We start from the raw sequence: 26,326 nt of genomic DNA on the forward strand, positions 1-26,326 counted from the left end.
TCTGACAACTGATACCTCCATCTTGTGGATTTAGTACCAATCAGCGGTGTTTATTTATTTTTTTTTTAACCCAGGTGGTTCATTGCTTTTTGTCGACTGTAGGGCAGGGGTAGGGAACCTATGGCTCTAGAGCCAGATGTGGCTCTTTTGATGACTGTATCTGGCTCTCAGATAAATATTATCTGACATTGCTTAACACGATAAGTAATGAATAATGCCGCTGGTAATCACGATGTTAAAAATACCGTTCAAAATATAAAACATTCTCATGCATTTTAATCCATCCATCCGTTTTTCTACTGCACCTGTTCAAGAAATTCGAAGATTCAAGATTGTTTATCGTCATATGCACAGTTAAACAGACAGTTTGCCCTATAATGAAAATCTTACTTTGTTTCACAATGTTACAATGTTTTTAAAAATAATTAGAGACTTATTATACTCTAAAAATGATGGTTTTACTTAAAAAAATTGCACGCATTTAGTTGTATTCGGTGTTAAAAAATATGATATGGCTCTCACGAAAATAATTTTAAAATATTTTGCTTTCATGGCTTTCTCAGCCAATAAGGTTCCAGACCCCGGCTGTAGGGGTTTCAGTGGTTATTTAGAGAGATGTGGTAAATGTTTGTATTTCTAATTTCTTACTTAATTTGTCATATTTTCTGTACTTTCAGGGGACTTCTTGCCCTTCAGACTTTGCAGAAATTGGAAGCCCTTACCGGCAAACCCATTTACAAACTGTTCGATTATATTTGTGGCGTCAGCACAGGTGAGTTGTTTTCCTGTCCCACTTTGTCATGTAAACACACTGCATCATGCTCTGAATGCTAATATGGACACAAATGATCCAGGGCGGTATAGCTTAGTTGGTAGAGTGGCCGTGCCAGCAACTTGAGGGTTCCAGGTTCGATCCCCGCTTCCGCCATCCTAGTCACTGCCGTTGTGTCCTTCAGCAAGACACTTTACCTACCTGCTCCCAGTGCCACTTGCATTGGTTTAAATGTAACTTAGATATTGGGTTTCATTATGTAAAGTGCTTTGAGTCACTAGAGAAAAAGCGCTATATAAATATAATTCATTTCACTTCAATATAAGGAAAAAGGCCTCAATCAGCACTATAAAAATGACCACCAGGGGGAGCTCCATCTTCACCCTTTTGCAGCATCATTAAATGACTATTTAGCCGCCAGATTGGCCTTTAATCACCAACACTATGTTGTTGTGTTTATTCCTGGCGGGTCCCTCAGATCCTCATTTTCCCTGTCAGGGAATATTATCGAAAGATTATGCAATTCTTCATGCAAACTTGAAACATTCACAATCCATTTGGGCCACATCTGCTCACTTTTTGATCACCCACATTTCCCCCTGCCCACGTTATCTGTCCACTTGTGGTACTCTCGGGCATTGTTCATCACCAAGGGTCTTGTTCAGCCTTCCCAGTGGGCTTGTGCACCTGCCACTGTGAGATTTGTTCACACTGCAGGTGCCATCCTCGGCTTCATGCTGGGCGTGTTCCAGCTGCCGACCGGCGAGTGCGACGACCTTTACCGCAAACTGGGCTCGGACGTCTTCAAGCAGAATGTGATCGTTGGCACGGTGAAGATGGGGTGGAGCCACGCTTTCTACAACAGCGAAGCCTGGGAGAGCATCCTCAGGTCAGTGCCGCTGTTAATGTTGAAATGTAATTCTGTGGCTTAGCTGTGAGCCTGTTTGATTGTATTTGTGACATCATCATTGGAAGGTAATTATTTCTGATGCACGTAACATTTGGAAAGCCTTTAATGAGATCAAATGTACTGAAAATACGCTCTTCTTCTGTCACAGAGAAAGAATGGGCTCACACATCCTTGTGGAAACTTCCAGAAACCCAGAATGTCCCAAAGTGAGTTGAACCCATAGGAATAAATATCTACATTTTGGCATACATTGCAGAGGGGTTAGTGTGTCTGCCTCACAATAAGAAGGTCCTGGGTTCGATCCCGCGCCTGGGATCTTTCTGTGTGGAGCTTGCATGTTCTCCCCGTGACGGCGTGGGTTCCCTCCGGGTACTCCGGCTTCCTCCCACCTCCAAAGACATGCACCTGGGGATAGGCCCCTCCCACCTCCAAAGACATGCACCTGGGGATAGGCCCTCCCACCTCCAAAGACATGCACCTGGGGATAGGTTGATTGGCATCACTAAATGGTCCCTAGTGTGTGAATGTGAGTGTGAATGTTGTCTGTCTATACGTGTTGGCCCTGCGATGAGGTGGCGACTTGTCCAGGGTGTACCCCACCTTCCCCCCGATTGTAGCTGAGATAGGCACCAGCGCCCCCCGTAACCCCGAAGGGAATAAGCGGTAGAAAATGGATGGATGGATGGACTTGTCAAGGGTGTACACCGCCTTCCGCCCGATTGTAGCAGAGATAGGCTCCAGCACCCCTCGCGACCCTGAAAGGGATAAGCAGTGTCTGCAAAAAAAATCTGCACATTTTGCAGTGAACAGCTTTTTCAAGCCAGGTTTGAATCATGACATTGCATGATACTGATAAAGCATGTTCCCCGTGGTCACACTGCCTGCACCACTATTTGAGAAGGACTATAGACTACAACATTGCAGTCTTAAGCACCACATCTGTCCATATGGAAAGTACTAAATAATTATAAATAAAAGGTCTCCTAGGCAGAAGTATTTTAGAAAGTATTTAGTAACAAACGTATCTGCAATATTCATACTTCCTGACGGAATAAATAAAGTACTATCTAATCTAATGTATTACTGCGTCATACGCTAAACTTCAAGAATGATTGTGTCGCTAAAACAGTTACCAGTCCACTTCAACTTATTGACAGCATACCTCCATTCCGGACAGTTGACAATGATTAGGTTAGTGTTTTCTGTTTGATCAAACCTTTTGTAACGTTCTACACAAACAAAATAATACAAGTATGTTTTATTGGTGCTGATATCGTATCGGATTAAAATGGGTAGCAGCAATACTCAAGAGGTGGACAGCCCTATTGGAGACTTGAAAGATTCTTTAGTGTAATTTTCCCATACGTCAGTGGTCCCCAACCTGTTTGTAGCTGCGGACCGGTCATTGCTTGAAAATTTGTCCCACGGACCGGGGGATGTGTGTTTTTTTATTTTCCGTTTTTTTTTTCCACAAAGAAATACAATCACGTGTGCTTACGGACTGTATCCCTGCAGACTGTATTGATATATAATGTATATATTGTGTTTTTTATGTTGATTTAATGATTTAAAAAAAATATATATATATTATTTTTATATTTTTAATTTCTTGTGCAGCCCGGTACCACACGGTACCTGTCCGCGGCCCGGTGGTTGGGGACCACTGCCATACGTGACATGCTGCCTGACAATCCCTGTGTTGACGTGCAGGTGGCAGCAGTGAGCACCATCGTGAACAGGGGCACGCCACTCAAGGCCTACGTGTTCAGGAACTACAACCTGCTGCCGGGGGTGCGCTCCCACTACCTGGGGGGCTGCCAGCACCAGCTCTGGCAGGCTCTCCGCGCCACATCCGCGGCCCCCGGCTATTTCCAGGAATTCCTCTTGGGGAGTGACCTCCATCAGGTAAGTTTTCTAATCAGAAAGAGACGATTCATTCTTAGTTTCCACCTCGTGTTGTTGGATTCATGCATTTAATGAAAGTCCAACAATTGTTAGACAAATGGGAACAAAAGGTACTTGTGTGACACACCGTAAGGAGTGACCTTCACTTCCTGCCTGTCATTCTTGGTTTCCTTTTGCTGGAAGAAAGGCACTTAAGTCCATCTTTGCTGAGCAACCATGCATTAGCCATCATAACAAAACACCGTTGGACAGATCAATAACCTGATGCTACTCTACTGCCTGAGTAAGCGCTCAGTCTGCAAACTACAGGGGTCAGACGCCTGAGTAAAAGCATCTACTTTTCATGGTGTCAACATCTCCTGGAGTTGGAGCACACCCTCACTCTCATGTTCATAGTGCTAGTCAGTGGGAGGAAACAGAAGACTGGGCCAGGATGTTGGGGGAGATTTTTCCCCCGCCTGTCGTCTTGCAGGTGGAAACCGACTGCAAGATGCACACACCCACGTTTGACTGCTTCACCTGTCTCACTGGGACAATCAGACTAACTGTCTAATTATGAAAGGGTCTCTTTCACACTCTGGATATTTATTGAGCATCCTGGACTTGACACTTCCTTCTTTAGTGAGACTTTGTAAGTGGAATAAGGATCGTAGGTTGTTTGACTCTGCCAATCTACTTTTTACCCAAGTATTTGTTTTACAGCATTTATTACTCGTGTTGCGTTTCCCAGATGGGGAATTGTCATGACACGGTGAGGACAGATGTAGAGTAAGATGGAAGAGCAGCAAAGTCATATTTATGGTGTTGAAGTATTTCACCAACCCAAATCCAATCCAATATTTTTATTGGCAGCTGGTCTCGTACCGCTGAGCTTCTGGTCCCCAAAACATGTCCTCGTGGCCCAAATGAAATGCTCTCATGCTACTTTACTAAACACAGTTATCATTACAATAATAAAGTCATACATTAAAACAAAATTACTGCAGCAAATATCGTCTCTACAAGAGAAGCACTCTTCTGTTTTTATAGACCCACTGTCAAAGTCAAAGATCCTCTCTATATCAGTGGTTTTGATTGATTGATTGAAACTTTTATTAGTAGATTGGACAGTACAGTACATATTCCGTACAATTGACCACTAAATGGTAATAACACCCCAATAAATTTTTTAACTTGTTTAAATTGGAGTCCACGTAAATCAATTCATGGTCCCCAACCATTTGGTCGTGACGCCTTTGCTCCCGGGCCGCAGAGAAACATTAAATCATTTGTAAAGGACTGCATTTTCTCCAGCTTAACTTTGGCCTGTCTGACTAGACACACCAACAATCTTGTTTATAGATGTATAGTACAACTCCTAATAGGAAGTTGGCATTTGTTATATTTGTTATAACTTTGTGACCTGATACAATGCACATTAATGAACATATAAAATATAAATGTGACTGATTGCATCTCATTGCAAAGAAACAAGCCCAGGGCTCCCACTAATTCAGCGTTATAGTGAGTTGTATTTTTCATGCACTTATTTTTGCTGTATTTATCTGTCACAAGTGGAAAGCCGGTCCCTGAAAATAATGCCTACATTAAACAGGTCCGTGGTGCAAAAAAGGTTGGGGACCACTACTCTATATGACAGGAGTGCTTTGCAGATGAACTACATTATGTTCATGGAGCTCAAAGATCCTCTATATGACAGAGCTGATCTGCTATTTTTAAGGTTCACTGCAGAAATGCTTGTCAAAGATCCTCTATATCAGTATTTTTCAACCTTTTTTAAGCCAAGCCAGGTTTTTATATTGAATAAAATCCCGAGACACACCCCTAGCAGACAATGTTAAGAAATGAAATTCATTAGCCAATATTGACAGTATAAAGTCCTTCAAGGAAGGCGTGGCGCAGTGGAAGAGTGGCCGTGCGCAACCCGAGGGTCCCTGGTTCAATCCCCACCTAGTACCAACCTCGTCACGTCCGTTGTGTCCTGAGCAAGACACTTCACCCTTGCTCCTGATGGGTGCTGGATAGCGCCTTGCATGGCAGCTCCCTCCATCAGTGTGTGAATGTGTGTGTGGATGTGTAAATGTGGAATAAGCGGTAGAAAATGGATGGATGGAATGTGTAAATGTGGAAGTAGTGTCAATGCGCTTTGAGTACCTTGAAGGTAGAAAAGCGCTATACAAGTTCAACCCATTTATGTATTTACATCAAATATCTGACATATTTGTTTGATATACGTACCATAATCATACCGGCATTTGGGACGACGTGGCTCGGACGGTAGAGCGGCCGTGCCAGAAACTTAAGGGTTCCAGGTTCAATGCCAGCTTCCAAAATCCTAATCACGGCCCACCTATCTCCAAGTGGCCCCTACACTGCTGTATGATTGTGCAGGACTCTTGAAAAAGAGATGCGTAATCTCAATGGGACCTTTCCTGTGTACATAAACATAAAAATAATAATAACCATCCATCCATGCATCACTGTCTCTTATCTCAAATAAGTGATCTACTACCTGCTGCCACATACTGATATGGAAGAGTATTACTCTGTAGCTCATGAGACAGCACGGACACTCAACAACGGCATATTATTTTTAGAATACAATTAATGGTTTGCAAAAAATATTTTTGATTATAACATTTAGGTGACATTGCAAAATGTCCAATGGCACATCAGTCAATATCTTAGGACATACAGTGTGGTTGAAAAGCACTGCTCTATATGACAGTGGTGCCTTGCAAAAGAGCCCCAGTAGGTTTTTGCAGGGCAAAGATTCTCTATATGACAGACACACTCCTTTTTTAAGGCCCTATTGCCAAATGTTAGTTAAAGATTGTCAATATGACAGGAGGGTGTTGCGGTATGTTGATGTAGGTCCTCTATATGACACTGTCATTTTTGTGCCCACAAGTCAAAGATCTTCTATATCAAAGTAAGACATTTGTTTGGAAATGTTTATCCATTTTATTTCTGAGTATCTTATTTTGAAAGAACTCTCATTTATATGCCTAGTTCTACCCCTTGAGTCAAATTATTTAATTGTAGTATTGCCACTACCTTGGGGAAGTCATCAAGGTAAACATTTAGTCACATCATTGACCACCTTGAGGACACGTCATCTTTGAATAGTCATGCCGCTGAACGTCTATGATGTCAGCATTCCTGCCTGACAAGAGAGTCATTTCACTCTCTTCCACCCATGCCCACGGAGTTTTCCACTTAATTCAGGACCCAAACAATCCCCCTTTTGTTTGGTCCAAAGGGTTGCCGCACTATGCATGCTGGAATGTGGCCTTCCAAGAAAGTTATGATTGTTTTGGTGATGTCCCTGCAGGACCATCTTTGTTCCAGAGATTATGATTGAAATATAGTGAATTTAGAACTTGGAGCAGCTTTGTTTTTTAATCATCCGCTCCTCACACTTGCTAGCATGGCCACGTAGAAGATGTCTTAATGAGTTGGAACAAGGGGATGAAGCGGAGGAGGAGGAGGGGGAGAGGGCCGCATGTTCCACATTAAAGCATTCTCAATTATCCCTTTGCTTAACGACACAGGTCAGGATGACTTGAGACGTTGGACAATGGATGTATGGAATGACGAGGAGGGGCCTTGTTGCCATGGTGTTTCCTGAGGGGATGGGGTGGAATGGGAGCGTGTATTTTTGCCCACCTTTTAAAGATGGGATTGTTGGAGCACCACCACCACCCTCAGCGAGTCTGCTTGTGAATCATTCTCTTCTAAAGGTTTGGCCCATTAGTGAGTCACATTACTGATGCCCCTAAAGCTGACCAACACGCCGGATTGTAGTCAGCTGGAGGCGTGTCTTAATGAAATTAAACAATGGATGTCCGCTAACTTTTTGCAACTCAACGCCAAAAAAACGGAAATGCTGATTATCGGTCCTGCTAGACACCGAACTCTATTTAATAATACAACTCTAACATTTGACAACCAAACAATTAAACAAGGCGACACGGTAAAGAATCTGGGTATTATCTTCGACCCAACTCTCTCCTTTGAGGCACACATTAAAAGCGTTACTAAAACGGCCTTCTTTCATCTCCGTAATATCGCTAAAATTCGCTCCATTCTGTCCACTAAAGACGCTGAGATCATTATCCATGCGTTTGTTACGTCTCGCCTCGACTACTGTAACGTATTATTTTCGGGTCTCCCCATGTCTAGCATTAAAAGATTACAGTTGGTACAAAATGCGGCTGCTAGACTTTTGACAAGAACAAGAAAGTTTGATCACATTACGCCTGTACTGGCTCACCTGCACTGGCTTCCTGTGCACTTAAGATGTGACTTTAAGGTTTTACTACTTACGTATAAAATACTACACGGTCTAGCTCCATCCTATCTTGCCGATTGTATTGTACCATATGTCCCGGCAAGAAATCTGCGTTCAAAGGACTCCGGCTTGTTAGTGATTCCCAAAGCCCAAAAAAAGTCTGCGGGCTATAGAGCGTTTTCCGTTCGGGCTCCAGTACTCTGGAATGCCCTCCCGGTAACAGTTCGAGATGCCACCTCAGTAGAAGCATTTAAGTCTCACCTTAAAACTCATTTGTATACTGTAGCCTTTAAATAGACTCCCTTTTTAGACCAGTTGATCTGCTGTTTCTTTTCTTTTTCTTCTATGTCCCACTCTCCCCTGTGGAGGGGGTCCGGTCCGATCCGGTGGCCATGTACTGCTTGCCTGTGTATCGGCTGGGGACATCTCTGCGCTGCTGATCCGCCTCGACATCTCTGCGCTGCTGATCCGCCTCCGCTTGGGATGGTTTCCTGCTGGCTCCGCTGTGAACGGGACTCTCGCTGCTGAGTTGGACCCGCTTTGGACTGGACTCTCGCGACTATGTTGGATCCATTGTGGATTGAACTTTCACAGTATCATGTTAGACCCGCTCGACATCCATTGCTTTCCTCCTCTCTAAGGTTCTCATAATCATTATTGTCACAGACGTCCCACTGGATCATTATTGTCACCGATGTCCCACTGGGTGTGAGTTTTCCTTGCCCTTATGTGGGCCTACCGAGGATGTCGTGGTGGTTTGTGCAGCCCTTTGAGACACTAGTGATTTAGGGCTATATAAGTAAACATTGATTGATTGATTGATACTGAAACCAAGGCCACTCTGAGAATACCTGCTGAATCAGCCTTTTGATGAAGCCAGAGAAGTGAGAGAGGGGATACATCTGAGCCTGAAGCCACTTCCTCATCCGGGCTGGCCTCTCTGGCGTTAAACACCGCTCTGAGATTGTTTCACGCATTTACTGGCTGCTGCTTTGTTCACATTTCAGCACCTTTTTATGGCAGTGTATCTTCTCAAGAGGGAATACTAAACATGGATACACTTTAAAGTAGTCAGTAAGTCTTCACTGCCTTACAAGCCGAACACTCTCAACTATGGTTGCACGACATAGAAGATATATTCAGACCCTTTACAAAACATGAGAACATCATGGAAAAGTGTATTTCCTGTCATAATTACATTCAAAATGTTAAACTTCCATAGATTATAGATTCAGGGCCCACAACTTAAAACAATTTCAAGTACATTTGGGCGTCCAGCTCACAAAACCTACAAAAACAGGATTTCAAAACATGCATATACTGTAGGGGTGTAACGGTACACACAAATTTCGGTTCGGTATGTACCTCGGTTTAGAGGTCACTGTTCGGTTCATTTTCAGTACAGTAAGACAACAACAAAATATAAATTTTTTGGTTATTTATTTACCAAATTTGTAAACAATGGCTTTATCCTTTTAATGTTTTGAACACTAAAATAATTCTGCCCACTTTAATCCACATTAAACTGTCTCAACTTGTTGCTCAGATTAAATAAAACAACATAACTTTTCTTCTACATATAAAAACTGCAACATTAAACAGTTTTAAGTCAACTCATCATGCTTATTTTTTTACAGCATTTGGGAAGCCTATAGTTGATTTTTATTATGTAAATGTTATATTTTTTGTCAACATGTGATAGCAGGGACCCTGCCATTCAAAACAAGGCTGCTACATTACTAATGATTAATGTAACTATAGCTGAAAAAATAGTACAACAGCAATAGGAGAGACTATTCATCCCTTAACACCATGGAGTTCAAGTGAAATAACAGACACACAGGGCTTTGCTGCCCCTAACACACACAGACACACACTCGCACACACACACACACACACACACACACACACAGCAAAATGAGCTAACATTACGCTAAAAGCTAAATAGCCTTCACCTCAAGCCAGGACTGCGAGCGAGCTGAGCTGCAGTTTAAGTTTCTAGAAGGTCAACGGGCTCATAGTGATGTTAGTAGTAGTTGACTACTGGGAGGTGTTTATTATAATTTGGGGAGAGTCCGCTGCTCACCTGCTACACACCTATCTGCTCGACTACATACGCTCTGAATACGCACTGCTGATTGGCTGTTACCGCTTTGTATGTAACCAATCAGAGGGTTGTGTGGGTGGGACAATGCTGGGTGCTGACACAGAGGCAGAAGAAACAAAGCAGCTTGTTAAGACTTTAGCTTAGAAACTCGTTTGGTACACCCCCGTACCGAAACGGTTCAATACAAACCCACGTAACGTTACACCCCTAATATACTGTAAAGAAATTTGACAGGTCATGAATGTTTGAAAGTGAGTGTCACACACTACTCACCTACTAAAGTCAAAGTACCTGCACAGGTGTCGTTAAATTGCTTGACTTTGATTCAAGTGTCTCAGTTAGGATCAATATTGGGAAGACTTGACAAGTGGCCAGAAGACCACCATTGAGACCCTCCACAGGATGTAAAGTTCCTAGCCGAGTGCTGTGTCCGAGCATATCGCTGGGAAGTTAGTGGAAGGGCAAAAGTTGGCAAGAGAAGATGCATCAGCAGAAGAGATGACCGTGGGCTTCTGCTGATGATCCAACAGAGAAGATTCATGAAGCTGGCAGAGAACCAGAAAGAGTGGGAGTCCCAGCTTCAAAAAGCACCACATTCAGACTATATTTTCATTGATTTGATGTCATCCTCATTTCTTTTCTGCAAAAACTGAGAAGTAAATGGGGATTTCTTCACAGTATTCAAATTTTTTGAAGTCCTGTTTTCACGGCTTTTATGAGCTAGAAGCCCAAATGATGTACAAATAAACAACTAAATATTTGAAATTGTTTAAGTTGTGGGCCCTGAATATATAATCTGTGCAAATCTAACATTTTGAATGGAATTATGGAAATAAATACACTTTTCCGTGATATTCTCATTTTCTGGAAGGCCTTTCCTACTGCCTGAATGCAGCTGAGATTGGATCCAGCACGCCCCGCAACCCTCAAAAAAGACAAGTGGTACAAAATGGATGGAGGGTCTACAAATTATATCAATTTGCCCAAGGATAGAGCCTTATGGTCTAGATAACATGAAATGGTGGTTCTAGGATGAAACATTTGCATAGATTTTGTTCTACAGACCTATTTTCAAGCCACATGTTTGCTTCTTTTCCAAACAAGTCATCTTGAGAGGCCAAGTTGTTAGTAAAAGGAACCCTGACGCTGACCGAGCCTCTTTCACCGTTTTGTAATTTTTAGCTCTCTGGCTTTTGCCGTGCATTATGGACATCGGTGACCGCCATATGTTTTGAGTGACTGTCACCACAACACAAGGTCCCTGATGATTTATAGTGGCCTCGACGTCACTTGCATGCACATTTCCATAAAGTGACAACAAAGGAAGTTGACGGGGAGGAAGTGGCTACTACTACAAAATAAAATAAAAAGGGCAACACCTTGAAAATGAGTGTTTTTTTATGTGAAAGTAAAGTAATATAAAGTATGAATGGATGTATATGGTGTCATATATTTGTTGTTATGTCTGTTAAGTAAAGGAGACACAGACATCAGTGTGGATCTACCTTAGATTTATTTTTACACGCACATGTAAACTAATGTGTCACAGCCTCAATTCTGCTTTTTTAACAATCAATCAAGCAATCAATCAATGTTTATTTATATAGCCCTAAATCTCAAATGTCTCAAAGGGCTGCTGCACAAGCCACAACCACCTCCGTGGTTCATCGCCCACATGAGGGCAAGGAAAAACTCACAACCCAGTGGGACGTCGATGTGAATGACTATGTGAAACCTTGGAGAGGATCGCAAATGTGGTAACCCTCCCTCTATCCAAATATGTATTCATATGTTACATATAGACTATAATTTGTGCACTAAAATATATATTCATATATTACATATAGACTATAATCTGTGCATTAAAATATACATTCATATATTACATATACAATATTATTTGTGCACTAAAATATATAATCATATATATACAATATTATTTGTGCACTAAAATATATAATCATATATTACATATAGACTATTATTTGTGCACTAAAATCATATATTACATATAGACTATAATTTGTGCACTAAAATATATATTCATATATTACATATAGAATATTATATGTGCACTAAAATATATTACATGTAGACTATATGTGTACTAAAATATATATTCATATATTACATATAAACTATAATTTCTGCACTAAAATATAAATTCATATATTACATATAGACTATAATTTTTGCACTAAAATATATATTCATATATTACATATAGAATATTATATGTGCACTAAAATCATATATTACATATAGAATATAATTTGTGTACTAAAATATATATTCATATATTACATATAGAATATTATTTGTGCACTAAAATATATATTCATATATTACACATAGACTATAATGTGTGCACTAAAGTATATATTCGGTGTTTGGTGGTCATAAATAAAAAGCTAAAGAGGGCGTTGTAATAAAATATACATTTCCTCTGGTGAGTGCGTCTTTCCGACACACATATGTGACATAGCTCGCCCAAAGATGATGAAATAATTCCATTCAGGTCACATTGTGTTGAGACTGAAGTCACATTGGAAAGGATCAGATTCCAATGTGATTCAGGACTACCTCCTGATGTGGTCTGAATCTGATGGCAAAGGATCAGATTTGAAGCACTTTGGAGCATTTAGACTGGCAAACTAAATCAGATCTGTGTGACTTTAGGGCAAAACAATCCGATTTGGGTTGCAGTGTAAACAGGGGCCTTTCAGTGGATTGTAAATCAATAGTGCGGTACAACCTGTACACTGACTACTTTAAACATGACTTTCTATTGTATTCCCCTCTGAGACGATATGATTGTTGATGTGAGATGTTATGGATCGTGCACTAGATTGTTCACCACACAGGCTGTCGCCCCAGGACATAAACACACTCTCCTACTTTCAGTTTGTATTAATATGCAAGTGTGTCTTCGGCCTCATCTCCTTGCTTGCAGTAGGGAAATTAGAATTAGATTTCCTCGGAGATGACCCAGCAGACGATGGAAATCAAAAGTGATGTTTAGTGCTGCCAAGTCAACTGATAGGGGCGTGCAACCTCAAGGGAATCTAGTTTGAGTCAATATAATCACGGCGGATGTGCGCACCATTTTCTCTCAGTTACATTTTGGGGCCGCCAGACGTTGTTGAGTGGTGGCAATGGCGGTTCTACATGTGTGGTCGTGGTTGTGTGGGAAAAGTTAACCGTGGACAGTAAATCTCCATTGCATTCGGTATTCGGTGCCCCTCGACATTGACGAGTCCCGCCTCTTTTGTCACGTGAGGGAGATCGTTTGACCTTTTGAGAGGCAAAAGGAGAGGAGGACTGTTTGTTGCCATCACATAAGTTGCCGTGAAGACCTCTGACCCCGACAACATAACAGAGGTGGTGTGGTTTGGATGCCATCTTGGATTGAGCTCTTTAAATGATCACCATAACAGATGTGAGCACAATTATTTCCTTTTATGAAATGAATGGCCATGTGGGGTGGCCTGTTCGGGCGTTCCAAACTCCTGAATACTTGACAGAGCCTGCTACTAAATCAGTGTTGAGTCCGGCCTTGACAGCACAGCCCAAGGCCCACAGTAATGACCACAGCTGTCATTTGAATAGATGCATGGGTCAAAGGCGCCGCTCATTCATCATATGTTTTATTTGAATGATCCCCAAGGGGACATTCTGAGGATCGTGCCCAACTGAGGAAATAGCATTGTCAAAGTGCTGTGACTTTTTGATTGAAGGTTCTCTCAGTGTTTATATTCAGATACTCTTAGATCTTGCCCACAGGAGGCAGAGATACCCAACCGCAAGGCCTTAAAGAAGAGGCTGCAGAGTGCTACTAATGGCGTCTGACGTACACCGGGCCGTACATTACTTTTACTGATCTCCACAATGATGCCTCCTTTTTTTTTTTTAGATCCACCCAAAGCACTGCAGGGCAGATTCAGGTAGCGCTGAGTCTCAAAAAAGACTGAAGCCCTTCCAAAAACAATTTGAAATGTGGACTCGTCAGACCACAGAACACTTTTCCACTTTGTATCGGTCCATCTTAGATGAGCTCGGGCCCAGCCAAGCAGGCAACGTTTCTGGGTGTTGTTGATAAATGGTTTTGGCTTTGCATAGTAGAGTTTAAACTTGCACTTACAGAAGTATCAACCAACTGTAGTTACTGACAGTGGTTTTCTGAAGTGTTCCTGAGCCCATGTGGTGATATCCTTTACACACTGATGTGGCATTTTGATGCAGTAGCACCTGAGGGATCCAAGGTCGGTAATATAATCGCTTACGTGGAATGATTTCTCCACATTCTCTGAACCTTTTGATGATATTACAGCGCGTAGATGATGAAATCCCTAAATTCCTTGCAATAGCTGGTTGAGAAATGTTGTTCTTAAACAATTTGCTCAGGCATTTGTTGACAAAGTAGTGACCCTCGCCCCATCCTTGTTTGTGAATGAGTGAACATTTCATGGAAGCTGCTTTTATAGCCAATCATGGTACCCACCTGTTCCCAATTAGCCCGTTCACCTGTGGCATGTTCCAAATAAGTCTGTGATGTGCATTCCTCAATTTTCTCACTCTTTTTTGCCACTTGTGCCAGCTTTTTTGAAACATGTTGCAGGCATCAAATTCCAAATGAGCTAATATTTGCAAAAAATGACAAAGTTTACCTGTGTGAACATTAAGTATCTTCTATTTGCAGTCTATTTAATTGAATATAAGTTGAAAAGGATTTGTTGTATTCTCTTTTTATTTAGCATTTACACAACCTGACAACTTCACTGATTTTATGGTTTGCATATCCAAGTTTAGTAGGCCACAGTATTCATTTTCTTAAATGTGAGTGGTGTGTTCCCTTAATCGAAAAATACCTTATTAGTCTAAAAAGGAGTTTTATGATGAATTGGTTTATGAGTGGCAGGTGGCCCCCTGGCGGGAAAAGACCAATATGGAAGAGCTTTGCCCCTCGAATATTGGCAGGAAATTGACATTTGGCAACTACCCACTTTTAAAGATCCATCGCTGTCAATGGCATAGTCTCCCTAAAACATCTGTGTGCTTCCTTGCGCTAGCTTTCTCCTTTTTGTGTTTGACAGACTTTGCATGAAATCAAGCCTTTTAAATGCAAAGGCCATGTCTCCTAAGTAGACTGCTGAGTGTACTGAGCCTGTCTTTCAGTACAGTGTTAAGTGAGAAGGTGGCTGCGGGCCATGAAGTGCATCCCAGCATCTGTCTCACTCACCTTCTCATTAAGCTGTTGTTTGCTCACCACCGCTGCAGAGGAAGGTATCATAGACTGGCTGATAGCCGGGATGACGTCAGCACACGCCAGTCCCCGAGACAAGGACCTTTTCACAACTTTCCTAATGAACAGCCTGCGATTGGGTTGACTGAGCAGGTGGACTCGCAGCATTGTGCACTTGACTTCTAATGATATAATTGCTCTCTCCCACGCTGTTTGTGAAACGTGCCTCCAGCTACCGGCACAAAGAACCCTTAACTGGCCAGTGGTGCGGTGAAGGCCACAGTGTTCAGAATGTCAAGTGTCTGCTGGATCCTGACTGCTTTTAAGGATCATCCCCAATGCATTTTCTCTCTTGTCTGGGATGAAGCTTTTTATGTGCCAGGGTGCATAAGGTCTATACTATTTCCATGTTTTGCAGCTTTTTTTTGTCATTGCCTTCTGAAATTCTATCCATTTTTTTTTTAGCTCGTGTTTTATCTGAGCTATACCATCAGTCCTTTTAATAGAGAAATGGCTGCATCAGATCTTGCACCTTTACCTTTTATATAGATGACATCAAAGCAGGATTGATGTGTGTTAATGTCATTGAGATGTGATGTATAACGTTGTGTTGGTGTGAGTGAGAGAGTGAAGTTGGACACAAAATATGTAAATAAGGTGGTTAGATTACCAGGACCAACTGACAAAACGTATGTAGTTTATGAGAAATAGTTAGTATATGACTAGAAGAAATGTACCGTATTTTTTGGACTATAAGTCACAGTTTTTTTCGTACTTTGGCCGGCTTATGTGTGATATTATTAACACGTTACCATAAAATATCAAATAATATTATTTATCTCATTCGCGGAAGAGACAAATAAAATGTCAGCAATTGTCCCACACACGTCAACCAATAAGAATTCGGCGGGGGAGGGTCATGGCAGAAGTGCATTGTGGGTCATGGGATGCTAAATGATAAATGGGTTGTACTTGTATAGCGCTTTTCTACCTTCAAGGTACTCAAAGCGCTTTGACATTACTTCCACATTTATCCATTCACACACACATTCACACACTGATGGAGGGAGCTGCCATGCAAGGCGTTAACCAGCACCCATCAGGAGCAAGGGTGAAGTGTCTTGCTCAGGACACAACGGACGTGGCGAGGTTGGTACTAGGTGGGGATTTGAACCAGGGACCCTCGGGTTGCGCACGGCCACTCACCCACTGTTAACTGCTGTATGCTATATGCTACTGCCGTAGCTATTAAAATGGATCATTTCATCGTTGGCGGTAACTTATAAAAAGTGAGAAGCGCTGAACAAAAATGGCGTTGAAAAGGAAATCATGTAGTGCAGATTACAAGCAGGATGTAGTGAAATATGCAGCAGAAAAGGACAAGAGGAAGCGGTGCATACCTTTGGAGTTGGCAGAGTTGTTTAGAAGCGACATCCAGGAAGAAGATTTCATGGGATTTATGGATTAGGAGTGAGAGATGGTTTGGTAAAGGTATAGCATGTTCTATATGTTATAGTTATTTGAATGACTCTTACCATAATATGTTAGGTTAACATAGCAGTTGCTTATTTATGCCTCATATAACCTACACTTATTCAGCCTGTTGTTCATTATTCTGTATTTATTTTAAATTGCCTTTCAAATGTCTATTCTTGCTGTTGGATTTTCTCAAATACATTTCCCCAAAAATGCGACTTATACCCCAGTGCGACGTATATATGTTTTTTTTCCTTCTTTATTATGCAATTTCGGCCGGTGCGATGTATTCTCCGGAGCGATTTATAATCTGAAAAATACGGTAGGTGCATAACCATTTTTTTAAGCATTAAATCAATCAATCAATCAATCAATGTTTACTTATATAGCCCTAAATCACTAGTGTCTCAAAGGGCTGCACAAACCACCACGACATCCTCGGTAGGAAAACTCACACCCAGTGGGACATTGGTGACAATAATGACCCAGTGGGACGTCGGTGACAATGATGACTATGAGAACCTTAGAGAGGAGGAAAGCAATGGATGTCGAGCGGATCTAACATGATACTGAAAGTTCAATCCACAATGGATACAACACAGTCGCGAGAGTCCAGTCCAAAGAGGATCCAAGACACAGCAGCGAGAGTCCCGTTCACAGCGGAGCCAGCAGGAAACCATCCCAAGCGTAGGCGGATCAGCAGCGCAGAGATGTCCCCAGCCGATACACAGGCGAGCAGTACATGGCCACCGGATCGGACCGGACCCCTTCCACACGGGAGAGTGGGACATAGAAGAAAAAGAAAAGAAACGGCAGATCAACTGGTCTAAAAAGGGAGTCTATTTAAAGGCTAGAGTATACAAATGAGTTTTAAGGTGAGACTTAAATGCTTCTACTGAGGTGGCATCGCGAACTGTTACCGGGAGGGCATTCCAGAGTACTGGAGCCCGAACGGAAAATACTCTATAGCCCGCAGACTTTTTTTGGGCTTTGGGAATCACTAATAAGCCGGAGTCCTTTGAACGCAGATTTCTTGCCGGGACATATGGTACAATACAATCGGCAAGATAAGATGGAGCTAGACCGTGTAGTATTTTATACGTAAGTAGTAAAACCTTAAAGTCACATCTTAAGTGCACAGGAAGCCAGTGCAGGTGAGCCAGTACAGGCGTAATGTGATCAAACTTTCTTGTTCTTGTCAAAAGTCTAGCAGCCGCATTTTGTACCAACTGTAATCTTTTAATGCTAGACATGGGGAGACCCGAAAATAATACGTTACAGTAGTCGAGGCGAGACGTAACAAACGCATGGATAATGATCTCAGCGTCTTTAGTGGACAGAATTGAGCGAATTTTAGCGATATTACGGAGATGAAAGAAGGCCGTTTTAGTAACGCTTTTAATGTGTGCCTCAAAGGAGAGAGTTGGGTCGAAGATAACACCCAGATTCTTTACCGTGTCGCCTTGTTTAATTGTTTGGTTGTCAAATGTTAGAGTTGTATTATTAAATAGAGTTCGGTGTCTAGCAGGACCGATAATCAGCATTTCCGTTTTTTTGGCGTTGAGTTGCAAAAAGTTAGCGGACATCCATTGTTTAATTTCATTAAGACATGCCTCCAGCTGACTACAATCCGGCGTGTTGGTCAGCTTTAGGGGCATGTAGAGTTGGGTGTCATCAGCATAACAGTGAAAGCTAATACCGTATTTGCGTATGATGTCACCTAGCGGCAGCATGTAGATGCTGAAGAGTGCAGGGCCAAGGACCGAACCCTGGGGAACTCCACACGTTACCTTAACGTAGTCCGAGGTCACATTGTTATGGGAGACACACTGCATCCTATCAGTAAGATAAGAGTTAAACCAAGACAGGGCTAAGTCTGACATACCAATTCGTGTTTTGATACGTTCTAATAAAATGTTATGATCGACGGTATCGAAAGCAGCGCTAAGATCGAGGAGCAGCAACATAGATGACGCATCAGAATCCATCGTTAGCAATAGATCATTAGTCATTTTTGCGAGGGCTGTCTCCGTGGAGTGATTTGCCCTGAAACCGGATTGAAAGGTTTCACATAGATTGTTAGACGCTAAGTGTTCATTTAACTGCTCCGCAACAATTTTTTCGAGGATTTTTGAAATAAAGGGAAGGTGAGACACCGGTCGGTAATTTACCATGAGGTCAGGATCGAGGTTAGGTCTTTTAAGAAGAGGATGAATAACCGCTTTTTTGAATGCTAGGGGAACAGTGCCCGAGGAGAGTGATAAGTTTATAATATTTAGCACTGATGGACCTAATAATACAAAGAGCTCCTTGATCAGTTTCCCAGGAAGAGGGTCAAGTAAACATGTTGTCTGTTTTATTCCATTTACACGTTGTAACAATTCCTCTAATGTTATTTCCTCAAAACGAGAGAAAGTATTTTGGAGGGTAGTATCCGCCGTATATACAATCGTGTCAGTGTTAATAGAACCCCGTTGTAGCTGGGACGCATTGTCTTTAATCTCCTTTCTAATGACTTCAATTTTCTTACTAAAGAATTGCATAAAGTCATCAGCTGAGTGGGTTGAGCTACTGGAAGGAGTCCCTTGTTGGGTTAGCGATGCTACCGTACTAAACAAAAATTTAGGATCGTTTTTATTACGGTGGATGAGATTTGAGTAATATTTAGCTTTAGCTAAGGTAAGCATGCGTTTATAAGTTATTAAACCATCACTCCATGCTTGATGGTGCACCTCAAGTTTAGTCGTGCGCCATTTGCGTTCCAGCTTTCTACATAATAATTTCTGAGCTCTAGTTTCTTCTGTAAACCACGGGGTGCGCTTTTTTGGAGCCTTTTTTAACTTTAGCGGTGCTATGTTATCAATGGTTTCGCGCAGGGCGTCGTTAAAGTTGTTAGTGAGGTTATCAATAGAGCCCACATACTTTGGGAATGGTGCCATTACCGAGGGCAGTAGGTCAGCAAGAGTTGTCGTTGTGGCTGTATTAATGTTGCGGCTGCTATAGCAGTTATTATTATTATTAGTTTGACGAACATGCGTCTGAACCTCGAATTTTATAAGGTAATGATCAGACAATACTTTAGTATACGGGAGTATCGTAACTTTGGAAACGGTGATGCCCCTGACAAGCACTAGGTCTATCGTATTACCGTTGCGATGCGTGGGTTCATTTATTATTTGTATGAGACCACAGCTATCAATTACAGTCTGGAGCGCTACGCACGGTGGGTCCGATGGGGTATTCATATGGATATTAAAGTCCCCCATTATGATTATATTATCGGCGTGTGTCACTAGATCAGCAACGAACTCTGAGAATTCATTAATAAAGTCCGAATAGGGCCCTGGGGGGCGGTAGATAACAGCCAGGTGTAGAGGCAGCGGTGTGACAGACCTCATAGTAAGCACCTCAAACGATTTATATTTATTATTTATGTTAGGACTAAGGTTAAAGTTTTCGTTGTATATTAGTGCATCCCCCCGACCCCTTTTGAGTGGACGGGCAATATGCGCATGTGTAAAGTTAGGAGGACATGCCTCATTTAGCGCAAAAAAGTCGTTTGGTTTAAGCCAGGTTTCGCTGAGACCGATGACGTTAAGATTGTTGTCTCTGATAATATCATTAACTAACAACGTTTTAGGAGACAATGATCTTATGTTTAAAAAACCTATATTATAGGTAGTGGGCTGTTTTAGGGAGTTTTTGATCAAATTATCCGTAGTAGCAATATTAATAATGTTGTGTTTATTATGCCCAGTGCATTTAGTATAGTTACGACCATATCTAGGAATTGATACGACAGGAATTTTCCGATTGTTTGATTGTTGCTTTGATAAACTGCACGCATCATGGTTAGCCACCTCAGTAACGGGGATTTTCCGATTGTTTGTTTGTTGCTTTGATAAACTGCACGCATCATAGTTAGCCACCTCAGTAAAACACATGTCCAACTCTGAAACACTCAAAGCAGAAAAAACTTGTTCTAATTTAACAGACTCCTTACCCAGACCAGTAGTCTCGCATTTTCCATCTAAATCCGTCTTCGGGATGGAGGAAAGTGGTGTTCTGTGGGGATTAGCCTTCTGCTTTGTTTTTAGCCCCGCTCGGCATCCGCGTTTCCGATCACACCGCTGGCGTCTGCTCCGTAGACGGCCCCCGCTGCTACTAGACTCCCCTGCTTCACGGGCCGCTGGATGTAGCCGCCGATGTATTCCCATGCTAGTTAGCATGTTTAGCACGCCCGCGTCTATCAGTCCAAAACGGCCCGATGTGTCCACATCCAGAAGTGTCTGGCGGTCGTACGTGATCACGGAGTGACCACGATGTGAGCCAGCCATAAAGTTTGTGGAATTGTCCGGTATTTCTGCCAAATGTTCCATCTTTAGCAGGATCTCCTCGAGAGCGCAGCCCGTCCGGGCGCCGCCATCCTACATGATGTGTGATACATGATGTGTGTCAGCAAAAAAGTGTGTGAATGTCACACACACTAGGTGTGGTGAAATTTGTCCTCTGCATTTGACCCATCCCTTTGTTCCACCCCCTGGGATGTGAGGGGAGCAGTGGGCAGCAGCAGTGGCCATGCCCAGGAATCGATATTGGTGAAAAAAGGCATATTTACAGCAAAAAAAACAACTACTTTTAGTAAGAGAGTGGTGAGTTAACAGGAAGAAACATGATCTAACCAAATTTTACTTTTGTGAGAAAGCTAGAAGACACTTTTTTAGGAGGACAGTCAATATTTAGCTGGATCAACATATGTAATATAAAAATGCATAACTTTGTAATAAACTAGTCTTAAAATGTGTAATGTGGCAAAAATCTTAGTATGTCTTTAAGAAAACAGTTGTTTTACTGTACAACATTTCACAACAAAGTTGTACTGGAAGGACAAAAGCAATTCAGATGTCAGAACATGAAATAGTCATAAAAAAGACAGAAAATGTGTCTTCAATAAATGATGTCCTATTATTTTACAAGAAAAATGTCAAAATTCTACAAGAAAAAAATGACTAGATATTTCAATTTGAAGAGCGTTAGGTCTATAACTAAACATGTCATTTGATTGGATAAAATGGTAAGTTTATGGGGGAAAAGGTCATCACACTGCCGGAAAAATATTTTACTGAAAATATTTACAACATTGGTAATATGAATAATGAAAACAAAGCATGTCATTGTGTTGTAAAAAAGGGGTATGGTTACGAAGAAAAAGCCTGTTGTTCTGCTAGAATTTTTTTTATTTGAAATATTTGCAGACTTCTACAAGGAAAAAAGTGATGGAAAATGTTATTTTAAGAGAGTGATCTCCCACGCTTATGAGAAAAAAGTTCAAACAGGTTGGACTACTGCAACTCACTTCTTGTTGGGATCCCCAGCAAGAAGATCCAGAAGCTGCAGTAAATACAGAATAGTGTTGCTAGGATCCTGATGAGAGTGTGGAAATACAACCATATCACACCAACTCTCAAATTCCTTCACTGGCTTCCTGTTCCACTCAGGATTGAATACAAAGTCTCCCTCCTAAATCACCAGTGCCTCCATGGAAATGCCCCCCTCTACCTCAAAGAACTGCTCACCCCCAAATCCTCCACACGACGCCTCTGCTCCAAATAGGCTGACCTCCTCCTACCTCCAAGGACAAAGCTACGAACTACTGGAGACCGGGCTTTCTGCTCTGATGCTCCCAGGATTTGGAACGCTCTCCCTGACCACCTCAGACTATGGATGCTTTTAAAAAAAGGCTTGAAAACCCTTCTTTTAAAAAAAGCCTTTATATGGATATTTGCATACTAGTTTTAGCTATTAGGATGTTCTGGTTTTTATATTTAATTAATTTTATTATCTTTTTATTATTATTATTTTTATTTTTTTATTTTTTAATACACTAGCACTTTGAGGTTGTTTGCGCAATGTAAAGTGCTTTTTTATAAATAAAATCTATTATTATTATTATTACATATATCTTGAGGATCTAAAGTGTGCTTTATTAGACAAAGGCGGTATGTTTATGAAAATAAAAAAATGATAAGCCTGGTCCTGGTCCCCCAGTTTTACATTTGGGGTTGCCGTTTCCTCAAAACAAGGTTCAGGGTTCCTGATACAAAGTCTGGGAGCACCTTGCCAGATGATTGGTGGACTACAGGACGCTGTGGCCGACCCACCCCTCACATTCTCTCATGTCTTTTTCATTGAGCAGCAATACCGTGGCCATGATCTGGTCATTAACCACCACGCTCCCATAAACCACCCTCCCGAGAGACACTTATGGGGGGGCCTCGTGGCTCCCAGCCCCCCAGCCTGGCCTCTTTAATGAGGACTGGCCCCTGTGTGTTTGATCATGCTGCCAACCCTGCAGCCCCTCGTGCCTATTCATCAATCCCCACAGTGCCCCCCGCGTCGCCTTGGGTAGACTATGGATCCGAAGCAAAAGCACTCCGAGGCGCTTGTTCGATATCAAAGCGCTGCTGACAGGAACTGTGAGCCGAGGGGGAAAGAACACCAAGGAGAAAAAAAAACAATTTCCTTTGTCGTCTGCAGCCACATTGATCTCTTCTTTGTGTTTCCTCCAAAAATTCCTGTATTGACTGCGGTAGAATCCATGAAAATGTTTCAGAAAGGCAGATGCAACAGTCTGACTGTGATCCTGACCAAAAGCATGGTGATCAGACATCTTTCTCTCTGCCTGCAGGATGGAGGTCTGCTCATTAACAACCCCACAGCGCTGGCCATCCACGAGTGCAAGTGTCTGTGGCCCAACACGCCCCTGGAGTGCGTGGTCTCGCTGGGCACGGGCCGCTTAGAAACTACGGCAAGGAACAGCGCCACCTATACCAGTCTCAAAACTAAGATCAGCAATGTCATCAGCAGCGCCACTGACACTGAAGGTAAGTGGATTGGTGATGGATTTAAAGGGACAATGCACGTGAATGAGCACAAGATCACAGGCTGCCGTGGAAACTAGCTGGCTTATATAGCACACAGGCTCATTCCCATGCGTGGTCCTCTACATCAAACTCATATGGAAAACACACATGGGTAGAAGAGCAACAATAATGACTCAAGTACATTCAAAATGTTTGCTTTGCATGACTTCTAGTTTAACCTTCAAAGTATATGGAAAGCCTGAAACGGGAAGTGCACTTTTATTATGTAATTTTGCCTATTGTTCACAACCATTCTGAGTCACATGATGACGGATGGATTTTTAAAATTCATTCTAAATATTAAATAAACGTAAATAAAAGTCTGCTTACAGCGGAGCCGATAGAGCTGCTTAATTTCGCCCATAAAATCCAATAAATAACCATTCCAAAAGCACCAACAATACTCCATGTACCGTATTTTTCGGATTATAAATTGCTCCGGAGTATAAATCTCACCAGCCGAAAATGCATAATAAAGAAGGAAAAAAACATGTATACGTCGCACTGGGGTATAAGTCGCATTTTTGGGGGAAATTTAATTGATCAAATCCAACAGCAAGAATAAACATTTGAAAGGCATTTTAAAATACATAAAAGAATAATGAACAACAGGCTGAATAAGTGTAGGTTATATGAGGCATAAATAAGCAACTGCTATGTTAACCTAACATTTTATGGTAAAAGTCATTCAAATAACTATAACATATAGAACATGCTATACCTTTACCAAACTATCTGTCACCCCAATCCATAAATCCCATGAAATCTTCTTCCTGGATGTTGCTTCTAAACAACTCTGCCAACTCCAAAGTTATGTGCCGCTTCCTCTTGTCCTTTTCTGTTGCATATTTCACTACGTCCAGCTTGTAATCTGCACTACATGATTTCCTTTTCAACGCCATTTTTGTTCAGCCCTTCTCACTTTTTATAAGTTACCGCCAACGAAGAAATTATCCATTTTAATAGCTGTGGTAGTAGCATATATCAGTTAGCATTCCATGACCCACAATGCACTTCTGCCATTCTTATTGGTTGACGTGTGTGTGACGATTGCTGACATTTTCTTCGTCTCTTCCGCGAATGAGATAAATAATATTATTTGAGATTTTACGGTAACGTGTTAATAATTTCACACATAAGTCGCTCCGGAGTATATGTCGCAAACCCGGCCAAACTATGAAAAAAAACTGCGACTTATAGTTCGAAAAATTGGTGACCAGAATATTATATTAAGTATTAGTGACATTGTTATTATAATTATTAACAAGTATCAGTGATATTATTGTAAATATTAACAAGTATTAGTCATATTGTTATTATGAATATTAACAAGAGGTTTGCTGTTGTTTGCTGTTTTCTTGAATGTTAATAAAACACAATGTTGTGCAGAGGTGCACTCATTACAATTTTATAGGCAATTGATACTATTTCATTTCATTTTTTCTCAGGCAATGACAATTATTTATAGTTGCAGTGGAGAGGGCGTGAAACATATTTACTTCTTCTTGGGGGGGCATAACAGAAAAATAATTCAATTCTGCTCCAATCATAGTGTTGGCATTTCTTGAGGACAAAAGGGTTGATTTCCAAGCAGGCAATAAAATAGAATAGAATAGACTTTATTGTCATTATATTTGCATATAACGAGATTAAAGACTCTAACTTAAGGTGCGGTTGTGGGAACAAATATGGGGTAAAATAAATAACACAAGAGGTACATAAAGGAAAAACTAACAATTGAAATAAACAGACTACTATCCAATAAAAATAACAAGCAATCCTGTACAATATACAAAACACTATAGAAATACAAAATACTGTACAATATACAGAACAAAACAAGAGTACGGAAGTAATAAATAACAATCAGTGTCGGACGTATAATAATAATAATATTTGTACAATAATTGGAGGAAGAGTGTTCTCTCCCAAAATATGAATAACAAGACCTTGTTTTCACTTGAACAAAGAAACTGCTCCTTGGTCATTTATTGACAAGTACATATGGAAACTAATGTTGTGTTAGCCAGAAGGAGCAAACTGCTTAGTCAGCATGATGAGTCAGTCCATCAAGAGTGAATAGTGGAACAGCCAACATTTTGCTAATCAAATGCAGCTACCGCTAACTTGTGGAGTTACTTTTAAAAAAACAACCTACAAGAGGTTGCTTACAGCCACAGCTGTTAATGTCTATGTTTTGTGATGCGGTGTCCATTGGAGACAGGTAAGTGCTGTGGTGGACTAATTATGAGAGGCTTGACAGTGGAGGCCTTCTTCATATCACTTGTTCTATTTCTGGCTCTTATCAGGTTTTTGGACACATTGCCACTATTTATTGCCAGACTGGAGGTCAAAAGCCTTTGTTTAAGTCCACAGCAACCTACAGTATGTCCCCCTGTCCCACTCCCCTTAATCACCTCTGGACCGCCATTGCCTCCGCTGCAGTGTTTGTGGCGGTGACCTACATGCCACTTGTCCCTCCCAGATTTGGGATTAAGCACTCCCTGGCTCGGCTTTATTTTGAAAACAGCGGATTACTATTTGTTTATAGGAGCCTTCGTGGCCTCCCAGTGTGCATGAGGCTGCAGCTCTGATCTAATAGTGCTCATGCAGAAGGTTGCACCTGAACTTGTGCCAAAGGACAATGTTACATTTCTTTATATTTACTATTCTTAACTGTACATAATTCCATTGTTG

The 26,326-nt window shown here is 41.5% G+C and overlaps 1 protein-coding gene across 5 annotated transcripts in view; it reads left to right on the forward strand.

Annotated features, from left to right (window-relative positions):
* Positions 1-26,326, forward strand: part of LOC133563094 (calcium-independent phospholipase A2-gamma-like) — a 42,531-nt gene that overhangs the window by 10,864 nt on the left and 5,341 nt on the right. For 2 of the 5 annotated variants that reach the window (XM_061917027.1, XM_061917028.1), the window contains exons 6-10: positions 678-772; positions 1,490-1,661; positions 1,831-1,888; positions 3,300-3,587; positions 23,395-23,590. In XM_061917027.1, coding sequence (XP_061773011.1) covers positions 678-772; positions 1,490-1,661; positions 1,831-1,888; positions 3,300-3,587; positions 23,395-23,590 — 809 coding nt within the window. Of the gene's footprint in view, positions 1-677; positions 773-1,489; positions 1,662-1,830; positions 1,889-3,299; positions 3,588-3,774; positions 7,766-8,249; positions 11,376-11,619; positions 11,848-23,394; positions 23,591-26,326 lie in introns of those variants that run through there. The other 3 variants (XM_061917031.1, XM_061917030.1, XM_061917029.1) reach the window with 3 other exon arrangements.

The sequence above is a fragment of the Nerophis ophidion genome, linkage group LG12 (assembly GCF_033978795.1).
Source record: "Nerophis ophidion isolate RoL-2023_Sa linkage group LG12, RoL_Noph_v1.0, whole genome shotgun sequence".
Classification (NCBI taxonomy): Eukaryota; Metazoa; Chordata; class Actinopteri; order Syngnathiformes; family Syngnathidae; genus Nerophis; species Nerophis ophidion.